Genomic DNA, 18,878 nt, shown 5'->3' with positions numbered 1-18,878 from the left:
TCAACTAGGACAACTGTGTGAACTTGAGGAGAACTGACTCCATATATCCTCTAAAGTAACCTCAGCATGATGCCACTTAGTTTGATATTTTGTCATCCAAAACAGTTTCAACTGAAGTGTTCAAGTGTCCAATACTTTTTGTTGTAAAGAATAGGATAACCTACCCAATACTTCCACTGTGATGGAATGACTGAGTGTTCCCAAACGATTTGAGGCAGTAACAGTGTATGTGCCCTTGTCCAGTCTTGTAACACCAGGGATGGAGAGTTTTGTATGTGATGTCACTCTGTCGATCACTTTGGTTTCTATCAGGAGTTTCTCAGTGGGCTTGTCAATAACAACATCATCCTTCAGCCATTCAATCTTTGGCATTGGCAGGCCTGTGACTTCAGCAGGCATCTCAATAGGTTCATTTTTCCTTACTCGGATCAAATCACCCTTGAAGTGCTTCAGCATATGCAGACTTGGAGCCACTATAATTATCAAAAGAGATGAAACGCGTGTCATCAAAAAACAGATGAAATGTCTGACAGAGACATCATAAAATCCTGTGAAGAACAGTGATGTTAAACTAGAACAGGACAAACCTTCATCATCCTGAATGACAACAGTCATGGTAATTGAAGGCTCACTTTCACCAAGTGCATTGACAGCCTTTGCACGGAACTCATACATATGCAACTCATCAAGGTCTTCAATTGTCAAAATTTGAGCAGTGACCAGCTCTGGGTTGACACGCTGAAAGGCTGGTTGATCTTGTCGCTTTTTCTCAATGATGTAGCCAATGATTGGACTACCACCATCATTACGCGGTGGTCTCCATTCAATAGTAACAGAGGACTTGGTCCTCTCGGTATAGTGGAACTTTTCAGGAGAAGTTGGTGGACCTGGCATTCAATAAACATATGACAATAAATACATAAGAATAGTCATAATAGTTGTTCTAAGAGTAAAAACATTGTGTATGTCAGGTTTACCTTGAGGATCCACAGCACGGATTGGTCCGAGATCAACTGGAGGTCCGCATCCAAACTTGTTCTTAGCCACAACACGGAAAATGTATTCCTGTCCCTCAATAATACCTACAATCTCACATTTGGATGAAGAAGTCTCAATGGGTTGTCTCCATGTGTGCATCTTTGGTTCCCTCCTTTCAACGATAAACCCTGTCAGATCACTACCACCATCATCATCAGGATCTGACCAATTCAACATCATTAGCTTTCTTGTAACCACAACAGGTTTCAGGTCAAGAACTGGTCCAGGAACATCTGCATAGAGATTTCAAACGTTGCAAAATATATGTTAAGCATGCTGTAATGACAATGAGTTTACACTTTGAATCCATATTAGAATTTAAAAGTTCTTACCCATAACTTCAACCCTGGTCCATGCAGACTTAATGCCACTTGGATTAGCCGCTTGGATTTGGTATTTGCCATGATCACTTCTCTTTGTGGATTTAATTACGAGAGTGCTGTCTTGTCCAGCTTCTTCTACCTCCATACGATCTTTTTCTAATGCACCATCATCCTTTGTCCATTTCAAAGATGGAAATGGTCTACCAGTCACATGTGCTGGAATTCTCAGCATCTCTCCAGCTCTAACAACAACGCCATTTTTCACAGAGATATCAAGCTCGATGACAGGAACCACTGTTTTGACAAAAAAAAACAAAGCTATCTGTTTATCTGTTGATATTGGAAAAACACTCTAAATGCTTAAAAATTAAACAATAGCCTTTGATGTAGCATTAGTTTTACATTTATACCTGCAGGGTTTCTCACAAGTACTGCATCTGTAAAACCAGGTTGTCCTTCACCAGCACAATTGACTGCCACAACACGGACAATGTATTTAGCGCCTTCCCTAACGCCATACACTGTAAATGTGCGGGTCTTCCATGGTCTCTCTGTGGCTCGTGACCAGTCCTTGGTACCAGCAACAACTTTGTCAACATGATAACCAAAGATGTCTGCACCACCATTGTCTGCAGGAGGATCCCATTCAATATCAATTGAATAGTCTGAGGTGTCAACAACTCTTGGAATTGGTGGACCCGGGGGCACTGAAAGAAATAATTGTTTTATAATAAATGTTATATTTTAAATTGATATTAATGTTATATTACATTTAATTCTGATATGTTCATGGTTTATGTAGTCAAGTTTAATGCTACAAACTTACTGATTGGTGCCTGAGCTGTTTTTGGTTCTGAAGGTGGACTGAACTTTCCAGGTCCAGCTACATTTTCTGCACAGACTCTGAAAATATATGTCAGACCCTCTAAAAGGCCCTCTACATTTATTTCCAAATCAGGAACCATGGTGCGATTGACTCTCGCCCAGTGTGTGCTGTTAATTTCTCGTTTCTCTACCCAATATCCCTCAATGGGGCTGCCATTGTCATTGGGTTCTATCCAGGTAACACGCATACTGCTGGCTGTGACATCTGTAATTTCAGGTTTCTCCGGCGCCTCTGGAGGATCTGAATTTACAGGGCAAATTGAACGATTAGATTAACTGAAAAACAACAATGCAAATTATGCGATAAACAAACAATTGAAAATCATAATACCAAATGGGTTCTTTGCAATGACAGGTTTGGAGATGCATGGGGTTCCAGGACCATACTTGTTCTCTGCAGTGACACGGAAGAGGTACTCCTTGCCCTCAATAAGTTTTGGCACTAGAAATTTACAACCTCTAAGGATTGATGTTACAGTGATCCATCCAAGTTCAGCCTTGGAGTTATCTTTTCGCTCCAATATGTAGTTAATGATTTCACTACCACCATCATCCAGAGGAGGATCCCACTTACAGAGGATTGAGTTCTTCCTTACCTCTTCAAATTTGAAATTGACTGGAGGTCCAGGAGTATCTGAAATACGAAAGTGTAAAAATTAACATTCCATTCTTGTAAAGTGTCATTCTTAAAGTCAGTTTTGACTGATGTGTTTCCATACAAATGTGGTATACCAGAATTAAATTTACTAGAACAATGCCTAAATAACTATTATGGGTATTGGTTACATTATCCAATAGCTTGTGTGAGGTAAGTGACATGAGCAAAAACGGAAAGTCATGCTTCATCTTCTTCAGATGAACAGTAAATTATCATGTTTTGATTAAAGATTACGAAGACAAAAAAAAACCCTTTAGAATATTATCTCAACTCACCAAGGACATTAACTTCACAGGAAGCAGAGGCAATACCATGATCATTTTCCACTTTTATGGTGAAAACACCATGATCGCCTCTGATAGAATCTTTTACAATAATGAAGGATTCACCCTTCCTCTTTGAATCAATGGTAAGACGTTCATTTAAGCTTGGGTGGTATGCTTCTTCAGGCTCCTCTGGCTCCTCCACCTCCTTTACTTTTTCTTTTTCTTTCTCCTTTTCCTCCTCCTTCTTTTCCTTGTCCTCCTCCTTCTTTGCCTCTTTGTCTTCCTCCTTCTTTTCTGCATCTGCCTCTTTCTTTTCCTCCTTTTCTTTTTCTTTCTCCTTCTTCTTTTTAATAGGCCTTTCTGGTCTCTTCTTCAGTGGCTCTGGCCAAATGGTTGAATTGTTCCTCATCCATGTAATTTGTGGGTAAGGAAATCCAGAGATGTTGGCATCCAATCGGATCTCTTCACCTCGTCTCACAGACAAGCCTGATTGTAGACTACCGCTAAGGAATACCTTTGGACGATCTGAAAGTAGAATAACAAAAAATGCTTACATATACTAATAGCTTGCATCAGAGTGACAATACATTTGAAAAAACTTTATCATTTGACAAATAACAAAAGATTAAATTCTTACCAACTGCATCTGTGGCTTTGATCAAAGGTGTGCTGCGTGAAGGATCACTGACACCAGCTGCATTTTCAGCACGCACACGGAACTGATATTGTTTTCCTTGCGTCAACCCCTTAACAGTATAGGACAGCACTGGCACAAGGAAGTCATTACATCTCTGAAAATTCTCTTCCCCTTTCATCATCTTCTCAAGAATGTAACCCATAATTTTGCTTCCACCATCATACATGGGAGGCTTCCATGTAAGGGTCACACTCTCAGAGGTTGGGTTGTGTGTTTCCACATCGACTGGTGGATCAGGACGTTCTATATTTGAGGGACAAAAAGTGATGAAAACCATGCAAAATGAAAGTTACATCCAAATCCGTCCAATGAATGTCATTACTTACGCTTCTGATCTTCAGCAATTACAGGATTACGAAGCTCAATGAATTCACCACCACCAATCTTGTTGACAGCTCTGACACGGAAGTAATATTCTCCATTTTGAATGAGATCCTTAACCGGCCAGGTCAATTTGTTTTCTCCAGACATAACATTGACGTAGGTTCTCCTGCCTGCTTCCCTGCGTTGCAGCACGTAGTGCAGAACAGGGCTACCACCATCATAGTCTGGAGGATCCCAGGACACCTTGCAGGTGCTCTTGGTAATTTCACTAGCAGCAATTTCTTTACATGGTCCAGGAAGACCTAACATTTGTTAAAAAAGAAAAATGAAGAAAAAAAAAATGTGAAGGTGCAATTTCATTATTATGTTAGCATATTCAGTTGTTAACAGATAAAATATTCCAATAAAGCAGTCGACAGCAGAACTCAAAAACATACCAATAACTTTAACATTGATTGTTCCACTAGTTGAACCATTGCTGTTCTCCAAGGTGACTTTGTACTGGCCAGCATCAGCGTGTAAGCAGCTTGGAATTTCCAGATGGCAGGATGTGTACTCAGCCCTGAAGAAGGTTCTGTCATCAGCCTTTAGCTCATTTCCATCTTTGTGCCATGTAATCTTAGGTGACGGCACAGCCTTAAATGGAATTGGGAGGTGCATCTTTTCACCTTCTACAACAACAAGGTCTTTGGTCTGGAAGTCAAGAGTTGGGCTACCTGCAATAATGTGAGTAAATAGGGCAATCAGTTATCCTTAAATTAAAATGGTAACAAATTATCATTTAGAATTTTACAAAAAAAAAAAAAAAAAAAAAAAACTTACAGTCAGAATCTTTGGCATATACGTTCTCAGAAATGTCAGAGGGCTCACTGGCACCAACAGAATTGACAGCACGGACTCTGAAGGTATATTGCTTCTCAGGAACAATGCCCTCTTCGTCCCCTGCTCTGTATTTTAGCTCTTTGACAGGACGAGAGTTGACTCTCATCCACTTCTCGGTTCCAGCCTCACAGAGCTCAATATGGTAGCCAATAATGGGACTTCCTCCATTCTTTTCTGGTGCCTTCCAGGCAATACAAATATGATCTCTGGCTGCCTCTGTGACATGCAATTCCTGAGGTGGTGATGGTGGGCCTGTCAAGATAAAGAATGGTTTCATTATGATTTACATCTTAAATCAAATATTCAATCCACTTTTTTAACCCAATTTTTTTTTTATATATATTTTCTCTTTTTTTCTTTATATTGGAGATCCTAGCGACACCATTATTAATTAAAAATAATTAAAGTAAAGCTTATTATTTTGCTATCAATCCAAACCCATTGGACATATGCAATGTTACTGAAGATGAAACTGTTGAATCACAAAGTGTACCTGCACTTTTGCAGTGTGCATATAAAAAGAGTCCAAACACAATTAATGTACCATTTCACTATACTTGAAGCCTGTTATTAAGTTGTAGAAATGCTTTCAATGCATAAGATTAGGAAAAGTCATAAAGCATAAACCTAATAAAACCTTTAATGTTACATATATTTATTTATGTTCTTAAACTACTAAAAATGATATTGGGGTCTCCTAGACCCCAAAGAAAATATTAAAGTTAAATAAGTAGATTAGTAGATAAGTAGAGCAATGTATATTAGCATACCTGTTGGGTCCTCAATGACCACAATATCAGTGGGTTCACTTGGGTGACCAACTCCAGCCTCGTTCTCAGCAGAGACCTGGAATTGCACTTCAGTGCCCTCAATTACATCAGTCACTCTGTAATGGCAGTCAGGACCTGAAGTCTTTCCAGATTTTACCCAACGGGTTCCAAGTTTCTCCTTCTTCTCAATGACATATCTAGGAAAGATGGATATTTAGAACACAAAAAATTAAGGAATAGCATTTTTGATATATCTGTGATCTGTGAATTAATGATACATTGGATACATTTGATTTTGTATGCATTGAGATATATTAATTCAAGCACTTTAAGGCCAATTCACACCGCACAGACAGACAGCGACAGGCGGCAACAGATACTTCATCGGGTTTTGCCGGATCAGTGTGTTACCCTTGTCGTCTTCTGTCAGAGCTTGTTTTCATTGATTGAACATGCTGAATTGGCATTAAAATGTCTGAGAAGTGACGTGCTGTAATCTGGTGACTGTCGGCTTTGGTCTGCATCTGTCAGTGCAGTGTGAATTGGCCTTTACAGCATAATTAAAGGGTCATACAAAAAAGTCATTAAACATGAGTTCAATGCAATATAAAAAATGGATGAAATATTTAAACATAAAACTTAAAATGAAAATTAGAAATGTTGCCTTGGCAACAAAAAAGTTTAAGTTGAAGTACTAAAATTACTAAAAGTAAAAGTGAAATAAATCTAAAATTAAATTAAATGAAAAACTAATGATAAAAACTCATTAACTAATCAATTTAAAATGAAAATTGAAAATATAAAAATAAAGCCCAATTCAAAATATTATTAAATAATATAATAGTACATAGATAATACTTAAATAACACTGCCTGGCACTACACTCCACCAATCAACTGCTACAATGGCCATATGTAACTACCTCAAGACAGGTCTTCCACCATCATTCTTAGGTGCATCCCATTTCAGGTCAACATGAGTCTTGGAGACTTCAGCAATGGTCAGATTATATGGAGGTCCAGGGGTACCTGTGAAGAAGAAAAGCACATGTGAGACAAATTCAATACTAAATATCAACAAATCAAAAGGATGAAACAAGCAATAAGAAGGGCTAAGTACGCACTGAAAGTATCCTTGGCAAGAATAGAGTCTGCAAGTTCACAAAATTCACTGGGTCCAACAGCATTCTCTGCAGCAACACGGAACACATAGAGAACCCCTTCATTCAATGGGGTGACAGTGTACTTCAGCTCTTTCACAGTGGTGTCCACAGCCTGCCAGCCTTTGCGTCTGACATCTCTCTTCTCAATAATGTAGTTTGTGATTGGAGAGCCACCATCTCTCTCAGGTGCTGTCCATTTCAGATCAGCGCTTTTCCTGGTACTAGAAATTACTTCAAGCCATCTTGGTGGAGATGGAGGATCTAAAGGAGAATCATAATTAGAAAATGTTGTGTACAGAATCATGCACTTGAATATTTAAATGTTAAAGCAATGGTTAACACTAGAATTAAAATTCTGCCGTCATTTACTCACTCCCAATTTCTTCCAAACCTGTATGACTTTCCATATGACCACAAAAGAATAATATTAAGTATATCAAGAATATCCTGTCCATTATTATTTTTTATTTTTTTTTTTAAAACAAAAGCAAATAGCAAGTGGTGCTTTCAAGTTCCAAAATGACAATAAAGCACCAGTGCAACTTCTGTGCTATATTTCATGGCTTCTGATGCCATGCTATGAGGAACAGACAGACATTTAAGTTGTTAAGTACTGAAAACCCTGTTCACACAATGCCTTCAGAAGAACACAATAATACACACAATATTGACTATTTTTATGAGACATTTATGATTCGTTTGTGTCCTTTTTGACATGTGAAATCTCCCTATTTATTGAAATCACATGAAAAAGAGTAATCTACTACATTATTCATAATTTCTTCTCTCCACTGAAGAAAGAAAGTCATATAGGTTTGGAACAGCATGAGGATAAATAAATGAAGACAGAATTCTTATTTTTAACAGTGTAACTTACTGAGTCTCTCTTTGCAGAGAACTGGATCACTTGGTTCACTAGGTTCACTCTCGCCTGCCGCGTTTACAGCTCTGACACGGAATGAGTACTCTTGCTTCTCCATCAGTCCTCTCAGGAAGTACTCAAGAGAGGGGATACCATCAGCTACACGAACCCACTCGTCAGTTCCGCTCTTTAGGAGCTCAATGATGTAAGACTCAATCTTTGCACCACCGTCATGTTCAGGTTTTGTCCATTGCAGGAAGGCAGTTGTTTTGGCCACATCTTTAACAGTGGGCTTACCAGGAGCCCATGGAGGATCTAAAACAGAAATTCACGTCTGTTTCATACAGTATGAAATTTTGTAGGTGAAATGGGCTAAGTAGGATATTAATCAAATGTTAATCCTACCAATTGGATCTTTAATCAAGATCTGGTCTGTTTCTTTGCTTGGTTTGCCAGGCCCAGCAAGATTCTCTGCCAAAACACGGAACTTGTACTTCTTTCTTGTGGGCAGTCCTTTTACCCTGCAAGCAAATTTGTATTTCAGACAAGTTAAAATACAAACAACTTTATGACACACAACAATGACATACTGGGGCAAACTGACATCCTTACAATACATACCTAAAGTTTGTGTCCCTAATAGGTAGCTTGTTGCATCTCATCCATTTGTCATGGTCAGGCTCATATCTCTCTACCCAGTATCCAGTAATAGGACTTCCACCATCATCATCAGGCTCATACCAGGACAGAGTTACCGCATCCTTTGTAATATCAGATGGCTCCAGTTTATATGGGGGACCAGGGGTATCTAAGATATTGTGAACACATATATATTAATTAATAATTCAGGTAAAAGGTTAGGAAAAATGTGTTTGAATTGTTGAAACAGCATTAAATACATACCAAAGGGGTATCTGGCAGTTATCGGGACATGTTCTGCTGGGGCACCAATGCCAAACTGATTTTCAGCATAGACCCTAAAGATATACTCCTTGAAAGCCACAAGTTTGGTGGCTTTGTATGTGGTCTGCTTCACAGTGGAAGACAACTTGTACCAGATTTCACTCTCAGCAGCCCTCCTCTCAACAATATAGTTTGTCACCTTTGAGCCACCATCATCTCTTGGAGGATTCCAGGCCAATAAACAGGACTCATTGGTGATTTCAGAGATATCAAAGGCAGCTGGAGGACCAGGTTTATCTAAATGGAGTTAGCAAAGATTTGATATTAATATATGTGAAATACTGCTTAAAAAACATTTTCTTAAATCAATAAAAAATTCTTATTTTCCATTATAATATATATAAAACGTAAAAAGTCTGTCACCAACCTAGAATGTTGACATCAACAGTTGCAGTTGCACGGCCACTGCTGTTGACTGCCTCAATGATGTACGTAGCTGTGTCATCCCTCTTGGTCTTAGCAATGGACAAAGTTGAGTGGCCAGGCTTGGTATCAATTGTGATTCTATCGTCTGGCTTCAGGACTAGGTCAGCCTTGGTCCATTTGACTTTAGGCTCTGGTTTGCCTGTGATGTCAGCAGGAAGATCAATCTTTGTGCCAGCTTTAGCAGTCAGGCCAGCCAGCAGTTTTGCATCTAGTTGAATCTCTGGAGGCTCTGTGAAAGTGGTAAGTAAAGCAAGCAAACATAAAGCTTGACCTCAAACATAATGTCATAATGGCTCAAAATGTGAAAGCATAATCTAATAAAGTACCTTTAGGATCAACAGCCAAGATCTCATCTGTCGCCTTGCAAGGCCTACTGGCACCCAGTTTGTTCAAAGCCCTCACACGATAAGCATACCACTGTCCTTCAATGAGACCAGTCACTTCAAACCTGTTTGTAGAGTTAATTTAGTTTCATTTTTGCAAGTATGCACCTCAATTCAGTTTACAAAAAAAGTTATTTGAAATCATCACTCACTTAAGCTCAGGCACTGGGTCTCCACATGGCTCCCACTTGTCAGTGCCACGTTGACATTTGTCAACAATATAGCCTTTAATTGCAGTTCCACCGTCCCATTTGGGAGGCTCCCATGACAAGAAGATCTTGCTAGCAGACTTGTCTCGCCATTTAAGGTTTTCTGGTGGGTCTGGTACAGCTGTGAAACACGAACATACACATGAATTTATGGGGTATTTCATACTTTTGACACTGTGAATATTTAACACTGACTAAACTCTCATTAGTATTGAAACGCACTTGCAGGTGAAGACACGTTCACTGGCTCATCAATGTAGGCGGGTTCTCCAGGGCCACATTTGTTGCATGCAACAACTCTGAACAAGTACTCCTTGCCCTCAACAACATCTGTGACTGTGTATTCCTGGTCTTGCAAACCTGACATCACCTAAAATCACATAAGCACAAGGAAACGGATCACTGTAAGTTCACAGACTAGTTCACAGAAATTAATGAGATATGCTAATGTCTATACCTTCACCCAGGTCTTTCTGGAGACCTCACGCTTCTCAACCTGGTAACCGGTGATTGGACTGCCTCCATCATGATCGGGTGCCTCCCACATCAAGTGGACATGCTTTCTGGTCACTTCTGCAACCTTTAAGTCTTTTGGTGCACTTGGAGATGCTGCAGAAAAAAAGTATAACTCTTTACTTTTTCCTTTCTGAAATGTAAATTGATGTATACATGACTATAATAAAATATTGTGCATACCAATGACATTAACTTCAATCTCTCCTGAGACACTGGTCACATCATTTTCCAGCGTCAAGGAATATGTGCCTTTGTCAGGACGCACACTTGGGGTTATAATGAGCTCAGTGTAGGTTGGCTTTGTAGCCATGGACACACGTTCACCAGCTGTTAGCGTGGTTTCACCAAAAGTCCACTTTGCTGTGGGCACCGGGTACCCAGTGATAGGGACACGAATTGCAAGAGGGTTAGGAACAATAACCTCCAGACCATCCTTAAATGCACTCAAGTCCAGAGTGGGTGCAACTGTGTCAAAAGAAGCAAATCATGTAGTAAGCAACTTGATTTGACTTGACTTGAAGAATCAGATATATCAAAGATTTCAAAGGGTGCAATGACACAGAAATTACTTACAGTGTGGATCATCTGCCAACACAGGTCCAACAATGTTTGAGGGGTCAGACTGCCCAGCCGCATTCTCAGCAAGTACTCTATAGCTGTATTTTTTCCCAAATTTCAGGCCTGATATCTGTAAAAAGTATTTAATCATAAGCATTATGTAACAATACTAATATACACTATAACAAGCAAAGACAAAATCTCTTTCAAAGACAGTCAGTTCACTAGGTGGCCATATTTGCAATGCCTCCAAGCAGCTATTTTAGGCAAATAAGACCAATTAGAATAGGGGGAAATACTGAAATCTCAAAATTGATTGCCAAACTCACATTACATTAACATATTAATCAGCACCAAATTCTAACATGGACTGTTCCATAAATGTTGTTTCCTAAGCTTAAATAGCATTTAAAATCATATATTTCAGGTTGGTCTTTGGCAAAGATTGAAAAGCTAGCACACTTACCCTGTAAAGCAGGTCCTGGCAAAGCCTGGCATTGCATCTGAGCCACTTGTCTGTGCCTTCTTCACATCTCTCAACGATGTAGCCAGTGATAGCTGTGCCTCCATTTTTTAAGGGAGTCTCCCATGTCAACAGACAGGAGTCCTTGGTCTGCTCAGAGTGTGTCAAATTCAGTGGAGGGCTTGGCCTCTCTGTGAATCAAGACATTGGATACATATATTACATTTGAAAGCTTTTATGTGTGCTAAAGTAATGATATTTCAGATTTTACAAACCAATGGGGTCCATAATCTTCACTGGGTTAGTGGCAGCACTTGGTTTGCCAATTCCAGCCTTGTTCTCAGCCTTAACGCGGAAGATGTACTCTTTGTTCTCAATAACATCATTAATGATAGCTGTGCGTTCATGTGGTTTGGTTACCATGACTGGAGCCCAGTTCACAGAAGTTCTATCACGTAGCTCAATAATGTATGATGTGATCTCAGATCCACCATCGAACAGTGGTGGTTCCCAAGAGACTGTGGCACTAAACTTATTGACATTTCCAACAACAACATTCTGTGGTGGATCAGGAACATCTGGAATGTGTACAATTAAAAAAACACAATTAGAATCACTGGCTAGGGTGCACAAAAACTTGACTTTCAGATTTCCTTGACTTACCAAACTTATTCTTAGCTTGAACAGCTTTATCAGTCTCAACATTGGGCCCACTTCCGATTCGGTTGCGTGCGCAGACACGGAAGAGGTACTTGGAGTCTTTCTGCAAGCCAGTTACACAGTACTCTGTGCTGTCTGCACAGTCAGTGGCCAGAGTCCAGGTCTTACGTTTGATATCACGTCTTTCAACCACATAAGCCAAGATCTTGCTGCCACCATCACTCTCAGGCTCTTCCCAGGCAATGCTGACCTCACCGTCAGCAGTGTCAACAACATGAAGGTTCTTCACAGGCCCAGGAACATCTGTGAAAAGAGCAACATTTTTAAGCAACAATACAATCTTGGGATGTATTACTAAAACAAAGTTATATAATATGAATATAACTTACCAATAACTTTTAGGTTTATGAAAGCCTCTCCTTTTCCATGTTTGTTCTGGATGGTGATTTTATAGCGGCCTTCCTCTGACTTCTTAGGGTCCTTAAGCCTGTACTCTGTCCTGTCGACAGAAGTGTGAATATTGTCTTTTGGCAGACTGATTTCATTGTAGAACCACTCAGCCTCAGCATGTGGGTAAGCGTTGTAAGGAACTGCCATAACAAATGGTTTTCCAGCATCTGTCACCAGGTCTTGATCCAAGGTTTTAATTGTTGGTTTGGCTGTGGAGAAACATCAGGTCATTGTAAACATGCATTGAATTTGATTGTGCTTAGCTTGTAAAACATTTAATTTTTAATATATATATATATAAAAAGTCTTACCAGCAAGTTCAAGCTTGGCTCTGGCATCTTTGTCCTTGGCAATGACTCTGTACTCGCCTTGATCACGTGGCCTAATTTCACACACTTGAAGTCTGTGAATCTTACCTTCGCTCATCATCTGGTACTTATCACCTTGGACAATGGTCATGTTGTTCCTCAGCCATTTGACCTCAACTCTGTCTTTGTTGAGCTCAACTTCATACACAACATCTGAGCCTGGGGGCTCAAACACATCTGTGGGTGGTCTGACAATCTCCACAGGGATCTCTAAAGAGGTGAAAAAGTCATAAAGACCATTTAGGATTTCACTCATTTTCATGACTTTTCTATGCCTGGAAATCACAAATTTTAAAATTCCCTGATATTTTCATTTTTTTGATGGACGCTGAAACAAACTTACCCTCAACAAAGAGACGGGCTCTGGTTCTCTTGTCATCCACTCCACAGGCATATTCACACTCATCATCTGGTCTGCACTCCTTTATACGCAGTCTGCATGTTTTGCCATCTCTCTCAAATTGGTATCTTAAAATGAAACATAAAATGCATATTAAACATCCTCAAAACCAATGAAAAACCTTTAACAAAAGCACTCAGAACAACACAATGCATCTTACCTGGGTCCTTCTCTGATCTCCCTGCCATCTCTGTACCATTTAATTTCAGCCTTCTCTTTGGAAAGTTCACAAGTGAACTCAGCATCCTCAAACTCTGTGATGGTTTGGTCACTGAGCTGAGTGGTAAAATCAGTGGGTGCTTCACTGATGATCAGTTCTGCTGTGGCCTTATCAGCACCAGCAACTACTGTGTATTCACCTTCATCTGCAAGGCTGCAGTCCTTAATGGTCAGAGTGTGCTTTTCTTTGTCCACACGATATAGAATTCTCTTGCTGAGAGTGATTTCCTGACCTGCCTTCATCCACTGTACTGTCACATTTGGTCTGTTCACCTTGCATGAGAAGCTGATGGTCCTTTTCTCCTGTGTGTCAACATCCTCAGGAGGAGTAATGATTCTAAGATCTTCCTCTGTGGAAATTAAGGTTTATGATAAATTACAGTAGCTAGGTATGTGTTTTTGAAACAAAGTCTTAAGTCTCAAATTGATTTTGTTACAATTTCTTTATATGCTGCAGGTTAGATGTATAAGTCTTTTGTAGGACAGTTAATTTCATATTTCTTAGAAATATATGACAATATACAAATATGTTATTTTATATTTAAATATATGTTATAATAATTAAAGCCTTCGAAATAATGTTTTAATACTTGTCAAAGAAAGCTTAAAAACCATTTACTGTTCAGGTAATACAAAATGGTCCAATAAATGCCCACTCAATGGGAAATTCATGTTCATTTTTATGGTAGATGGCTCATGAGAGATTCCCTTTTATATAAAGAAGATTAAATAATATTTCTTTGCAGACATACAGACTTGTGTTGTTCATGAGTATACTTTCAGTCTCAAAGTCAATTCAAGTCAAGTCTAAAAACTATTAATTACAAAAAATAAAGGACATCAGTGTATGCCATACCATGCACAGTGATGTTGGCAGAGCTCTTTGCCTGTTCACCACGCTGATTGGTCAGTGTAATGGTGTAGTTGGCCTCATCTGATTTTTGGGTGTCTCTGATCCTCAGAGAGAATACATTGTCCTTCTGGACCATGATGAACTTGCTGCTTTCAAATAACGTCTCATTATTCTTCAGCCATTTGGCCTTGGCATCCTCAGTGTTAACTTCACAATTGAGGACAGTTTCTTGTCCTTCATTTGCCTTTAAGTCTCTGAGAGGAGTGACAATCCTGAGCTTTTCTGTAATAAAACACAGCAAAACATTTGAATTTTCATATTTCTGTCACCATTTCTCAAAAAAAACAAAACAAAAAAAAAAAAAACTGTACATACCAAGCACAGTCAAATCAGCTGAGGCTCTTGTGGTTCCAATGAGGACTGCAAAGCCTCCCTCATCCTTGAGTTCACAATTTTTGATAACAAGAACTCTCTTTTTGCCCTCAGAAATAATGTCATATTTGTCATCTGATTGAAGTTCCTTATCTCCTTTGAGCCATTTCACTTCATATGTGTCTTTGGAGACCGAGCACACAAATTGTGCCTTTTCACCTTCAACCACTTCCTGGTTTTGAGGCCTAGCAATGAACTCAGCGGCAAGTTCTAAAAGGGGGGGAGTATGAGTATGAAAAAATGGCAATCACAAGTATGGAGCAAGTTTATGGAAACAAGGTATAAAGTTTATAAGTACAATTTATAAAGTACATTTTCAGGGACAAGACAAAGTCTCACCATTAATCCTCAGGTTCCCGGTGGTCTGTGAGGTGGGAAGTTTGCAGTGGTATTCGCCAGCATCATCCATACGGAGGCCCTTAATAATGAGGATTCTCTTTTTTCCATCTGCAATTTGCTCATATCTACCAACTTCGGGCAACTCTTGGTCACCCTTGTACCATGTAACCTCCGCACTGGGCTTGGAGACCTCACAAATCAGTTTAACACTGTCGGTTTCAGTGCCTTCAACATTAGCCAAGTTCTTTGTGAATCTAGCCTCCTCCTCTGTGGTAAAAGAAATCGAGCAAATCAGTCTACTGTTCAAAGTAAGCTGTTGAAGACTGTTTAGACTACAAATAAGCAGGATAACTTACCAATGACAGTCAGCATTCCAGAGGTTTTGGAGGTCCTGGCATCACATTCATATTCTGCTTCGTCATCAAAGACAGACTTGCTTATGATGAGGATACGTTTTACTCCTTCAGAAATTATCTCATATTTTTTGCCTTTTCTGATTTCATTGCCATCTTTGAACCAGCGAACCTATTCAAAAAGGACAATAGAATATACCAATTCATTTTTTATAAAGACAATTTCAGACAATTACATAACAGAATGTCTAACATCTAACTTATGAATTATACTGATAAAACAAGTTTAAATGTCAGATGAAAAGAGATTAATAAAAAGCTTAAAGTGAATAATAAAAAAAACTTAACTTAATATTAGACAACAAACCTTTGCACTTTCACGAGACACTTCACATTCAAATCTGGCAGATTCCTTCTCTTTGACCTCAACATCATGGAGTGGCTTTGTGAACTCAACATGTGGAGCTGAAAATCAACAGGTAATCAAATTCAGTGTTTTATTTTTTCATTACAAGTACTATTTAATTTTTTTCCTTTTCATTCTGGTTGACTTACGTTCAACATTTAAGAAGGCTGAAGTCTTGAACTGTTTAGCATCACAGGTATATGTCTTTGAGTCATCAAGTGTGCAGTCATGGATAATAAGCTTTCGTTTACGACCATCAGCAACCATGTCATACTTCTTGGTTTTGCGAATTTCTTGTCCATCTCTAAACCACCTGACCTCTGCTTTCTCTTTGGAAACTTCGCACTCTAGTTCAGCAGTGGCTTCCTCTTCCACAGTCTGGTCCTCCAGAGGTTTGGTAAATTCAACTGGAGGCTCTGTACAGCAAATTAACTTATGTTTTATTGCAATTCACAGTTTTAACAATACAGTTATAATTTCCAGCGGTAATATTTTAAGACAGACTTATTATGTATCTTTCTTTTAAAAAGTAAAAGACACTTTCACACATTTAAAAGTGTTTTGTGTTGGTGACAAGCACCTGAGCTCCAATAAGAGCACTAATAATTACCAGCACAGTACCAATACAATTACAACACTAGATTTACTATGTTTACTTACCCCTGAATGTGTGAGCATGTCAGGCTGATTTAAAAATATGTGTGATGCTTGTTAGCAAGAGGGTGCAATTAAATCTGCATTTTATAGTGAACAAATGGCACCCACCATTTACAATGAGTTGAGCCTGTGTCAGGAAGTCCTTGGCAGTGAGTTTCACTTCTCCTGCCTCTGTCAGCTTCACATCCCTAAGGGTCAGCGTGTGAGTTCTGCCTTCTGCCCGGGTCACCACCTGTGCAAATCAAACCAATTGATAAATCAAGGCCCCTTGCCGTGTCAAGGGTGGGGGAGGCTATTTACTGCCCCTCTGCAATAGACATCAGCAGCTGAGCACTAGGAACTGTTCTCAGTTTCACACCTCTACTTCTACTGCCCCAAATATGTGCCCTGGGAGCCAATTTAGACACACTTACATTTGGCTTGTGTAATTTCAAATAAGGCTAAATTAGCTGAATGAAAAGAAAAACTGAAAAACTGTTGTATATATGATTTGTTTGCAATAACATCTTCCTCAATTCATCATTAAAAATAAAAATAAAATTTACAAATGAACATAACAGTAATAAATCATCAATTCAAGCATTCTGCAGCTAAATCTTTTTTCTTGTTTAATTGTTCAGTATCATTTCTATAAACTTTCATATGTATATTAAATACTTTTCATGCTGTTAAACAACATTATAATGTCTTTATGTAATAATAATAATAGCACAATAATAATTAATAAAATAAAATCCATGTAAACCTAATACCAAGTGCTTTCCTGAATACAATGCAGTAACTAGAAAGTAAATACACTGAAATCAAAAGATCTATCTGTTCAAAATTAAACACAACTTGTAGAATTAGGGTTCATTAGTACTAAGAATCAAGTTCTTATACAAACATATCAAGAATACAAACATATCAGGAATACAAACAGATCTTGAACCACAGCTGTTGTCACCAAAATGTGTGGCCTTTTACCAAAACCATTTGCTACACAACACTCAGTAAGATAAAAGTATCATTTTTTTTATACAAAAAAATCCAAGGACCATTAATGAAGACCTAACTCACACATGACAAACACATTTAAATGCTTCTAATAAAACACATAAACAAATACATACATTGCTACGTGTTTATATAAGCTGTCTGAAAAAAAAGGCCTCTTGCCACCTGCCACTGCACATAGAGTCTTGAAGCAGTTAAAAATAACCAGAGGAACGCTTGCAGAGCAGAATAGCCCTGTGTGTTATCTCAAAACCCGGATCAAATGCTCAACTGGTATCCTGATCCCCCAGGTCCTTATATGAGGAAAGCATTTAACTGACAAATGTAAAGCACTATCGTGCAATATGCAGAAAATAATAATAATAATTGTCTATTCAAAACATGTTTAATCTTAGATGTTCCTGTACTGGTATCCCATTTGCAGTGTATCACCTAAAGGGTCTGAGCGACCATCTTGAATTGATTAATCCATCTATGATTCAGTTATTGCATACACAATAAAGTGACACCGATCCTTATTATTATTTTTTATATATATAATTTCCCAAAAACCACAAATGACACATGCATTTACACAGAATAACATGCACACTTACTCTGTCACTTGGTTCCAGCTTTGTACCCCCAAGGAACCATTCCACAGGTATGCCCTCATAAGACAGTTCGCAGTCAAAGGTTGCAGTCTCTCCTGCTGTTACTGTTACATCCTTGAGAGGCCTCAAGAGGCCTATCACTCGTGCTTTGGATTCAGGAGAAGACATTGTTAGTCACCTCCAAGTTCCAAGAGACACCGGTAATCCCTTAACTACAAATCCACATAACGCTTTCCCGCTGACAACAGGCCACTGCTCTGGAGCCCGTAAGCCTTTCAGGACAAGTGGGATTCAGCAAGACAGGGACTTGCGTTGGGGGCCTACCTCATTTACATATTGAGTTTCCTTAAGATGTATATGGTCAGAAAAAAATGTAGAGGTAGGTCTGTTAAGCCTCTGCCAATCACTGACAGAGCCTCTCTAGATATGGCATGCAGATTCTAAAATAACCACAACATCTGATTGGCTGCTAGCCCACCCCTGTAATGACACCCTGCTCGGAAATCTGTTACTGTCAATCAACCTGCTGGAATTTTCCAGGAAAAGGAGAATGTTATGTGTTATGTGAAATTATAATAGACAAAAAAATAAATCACACATCTTGGTTAAGGGGTGGCATGTCATAACAGTGTCCCCTGCTTGTTTCTAAAGCAAGAGTATTAAAAAAAAACTAATAAAAAAAAATGTTTGGCTGCCAAACCTAACTGTAAAACATTAATCTCTGCCGTAATAAATGCTTTTCACACCCTGTTATCACTACATGACAT

The 18,878-nt window shown here is 38.9% G+C and overlaps 1 protein-coding gene across 1 annotated transcript in view; it reads right to left on the bottom strand.

The window, feature by feature from the left end:
- ttn.2 (titin, tandem duplicate 2) overlaps positions 1-18,878 on the bottom strand; it is a 160,835-nt gene that overhangs the window by 66,962 nt on the left and 74,995 nt on the right. Inside the window, exons 87-127 of the mRNA XM_051906830.1 lie at positions 18,115-18,257; positions 16,631-16,754; positions 16,015-16,281; positions 15,827-15,924; positions 15,463-15,631; positions 15,107-15,373; positions 14,711-14,977; positions 14,339-14,617; positions 13,424-13,832; positions 13,207-13,331; positions 12,807-13,073; positions 12,435-12,704; positions 12,049-12,348; positions 11,661-11,963; positions 11,389-11,576; positions 10,938-11,052; positions 10,545-10,829; positions 10,306-10,457; positions 10,071-10,218; positions 9,792-9,969; positions 9,583-9,704; positions 9,198-9,485; positions 8,771-9,067; positions 8,489-8,675; positions 8,273-8,388; positions 7,883-8,182; positions 6,967-7,266; positions 6,766-6,871; positions 5,844-6,040; positions 5,014-5,325; positions 4,629-4,907; positions 4,194-4,493; positions 3,808-4,110; positions 3,180-3,695; positions 2,578-2,880; positions 2,188-2,487; positions 1,772-2,068; positions 1,371-1,655; positions 978-1,271; positions 588-887; positions 165-473 (exon numbers count right to left, since the gene is read on the bottom strand). Of these exons, the coding sequence (XP_051762790.1) occupies positions 165-473; positions 588-887; positions 978-1,271; positions 1,371-1,655; positions 1,772-2,068; positions 2,188-2,487; positions 2,578-2,880; positions 3,180-3,695; positions 3,808-4,110; positions 4,194-4,493; positions 4,629-4,907; positions 5,014-5,325; positions 5,844-6,040; positions 6,766-6,871; positions 6,967-7,266; positions 7,883-8,182; positions 8,273-8,388; positions 8,489-8,675; positions 8,771-9,067; positions 9,198-9,485; positions 9,583-9,704; positions 9,792-9,969; positions 10,071-10,218; positions 10,306-10,457; positions 10,545-10,829; positions 10,938-11,052; positions 11,389-11,576; positions 11,661-11,963; positions 12,049-12,348; positions 12,435-12,704; positions 12,807-13,073; positions 13,207-13,331; positions 13,424-13,832; positions 14,339-14,617; positions 14,711-14,977; positions 15,107-15,373; positions 15,463-15,631; positions 15,827-15,924; positions 16,015-16,281; positions 16,631-16,754; positions 18,115-18,257 (10,065 nt within the window). The remainder of the gene's footprint in view (positions 1-164; positions 474-587; positions 888-977; positions 1,272-1,370; positions 1,656-1,771; positions 2,069-2,187; positions 2,488-2,577; positions 2,881-3,179; positions 3,696-3,807; positions 4,111-4,193; positions 4,494-4,628; positions 4,908-5,013; positions 5,326-5,843; positions 6,041-6,765; positions 6,872-6,966; positions 7,267-7,882; positions 8,183-8,272; positions 8,389-8,488; positions 8,676-8,770; positions 9,068-9,197; positions 9,486-9,582; positions 9,705-9,791; positions 9,970-10,070; positions 10,219-10,305; positions 10,458-10,544; positions 10,830-10,937; positions 11,053-11,388; positions 11,577-11,660; positions 11,964-12,048; positions 12,349-12,434; positions 12,705-12,806; positions 13,074-13,206; positions 13,332-13,423; positions 13,833-14,338; positions 14,618-14,710; positions 14,978-15,106; positions 15,374-15,462; positions 15,632-15,826; positions 15,925-16,014; positions 16,282-16,630; positions 16,755-18,114; positions 18,258-18,878) is intronic.

This window comes from Ctenopharyngodon idella, chromosome 9 (genome assembly GCF_019924925.1).
Source record: "Ctenopharyngodon idella isolate HZGC_01 chromosome 9, HZGC01, whole genome shotgun sequence".
In the NCBI taxonomy this organism is placed as follows: domain Eukaryota; kingdom Metazoa; phylum Chordata; class Actinopteri; order Cypriniformes; family Xenocyprididae; genus Ctenopharyngodon; species Ctenopharyngodon idella.
Note: the sequence above shows the minus strand (reverse complement) of the source record. Positions and strands in the feature narration are given on the sequence as shown.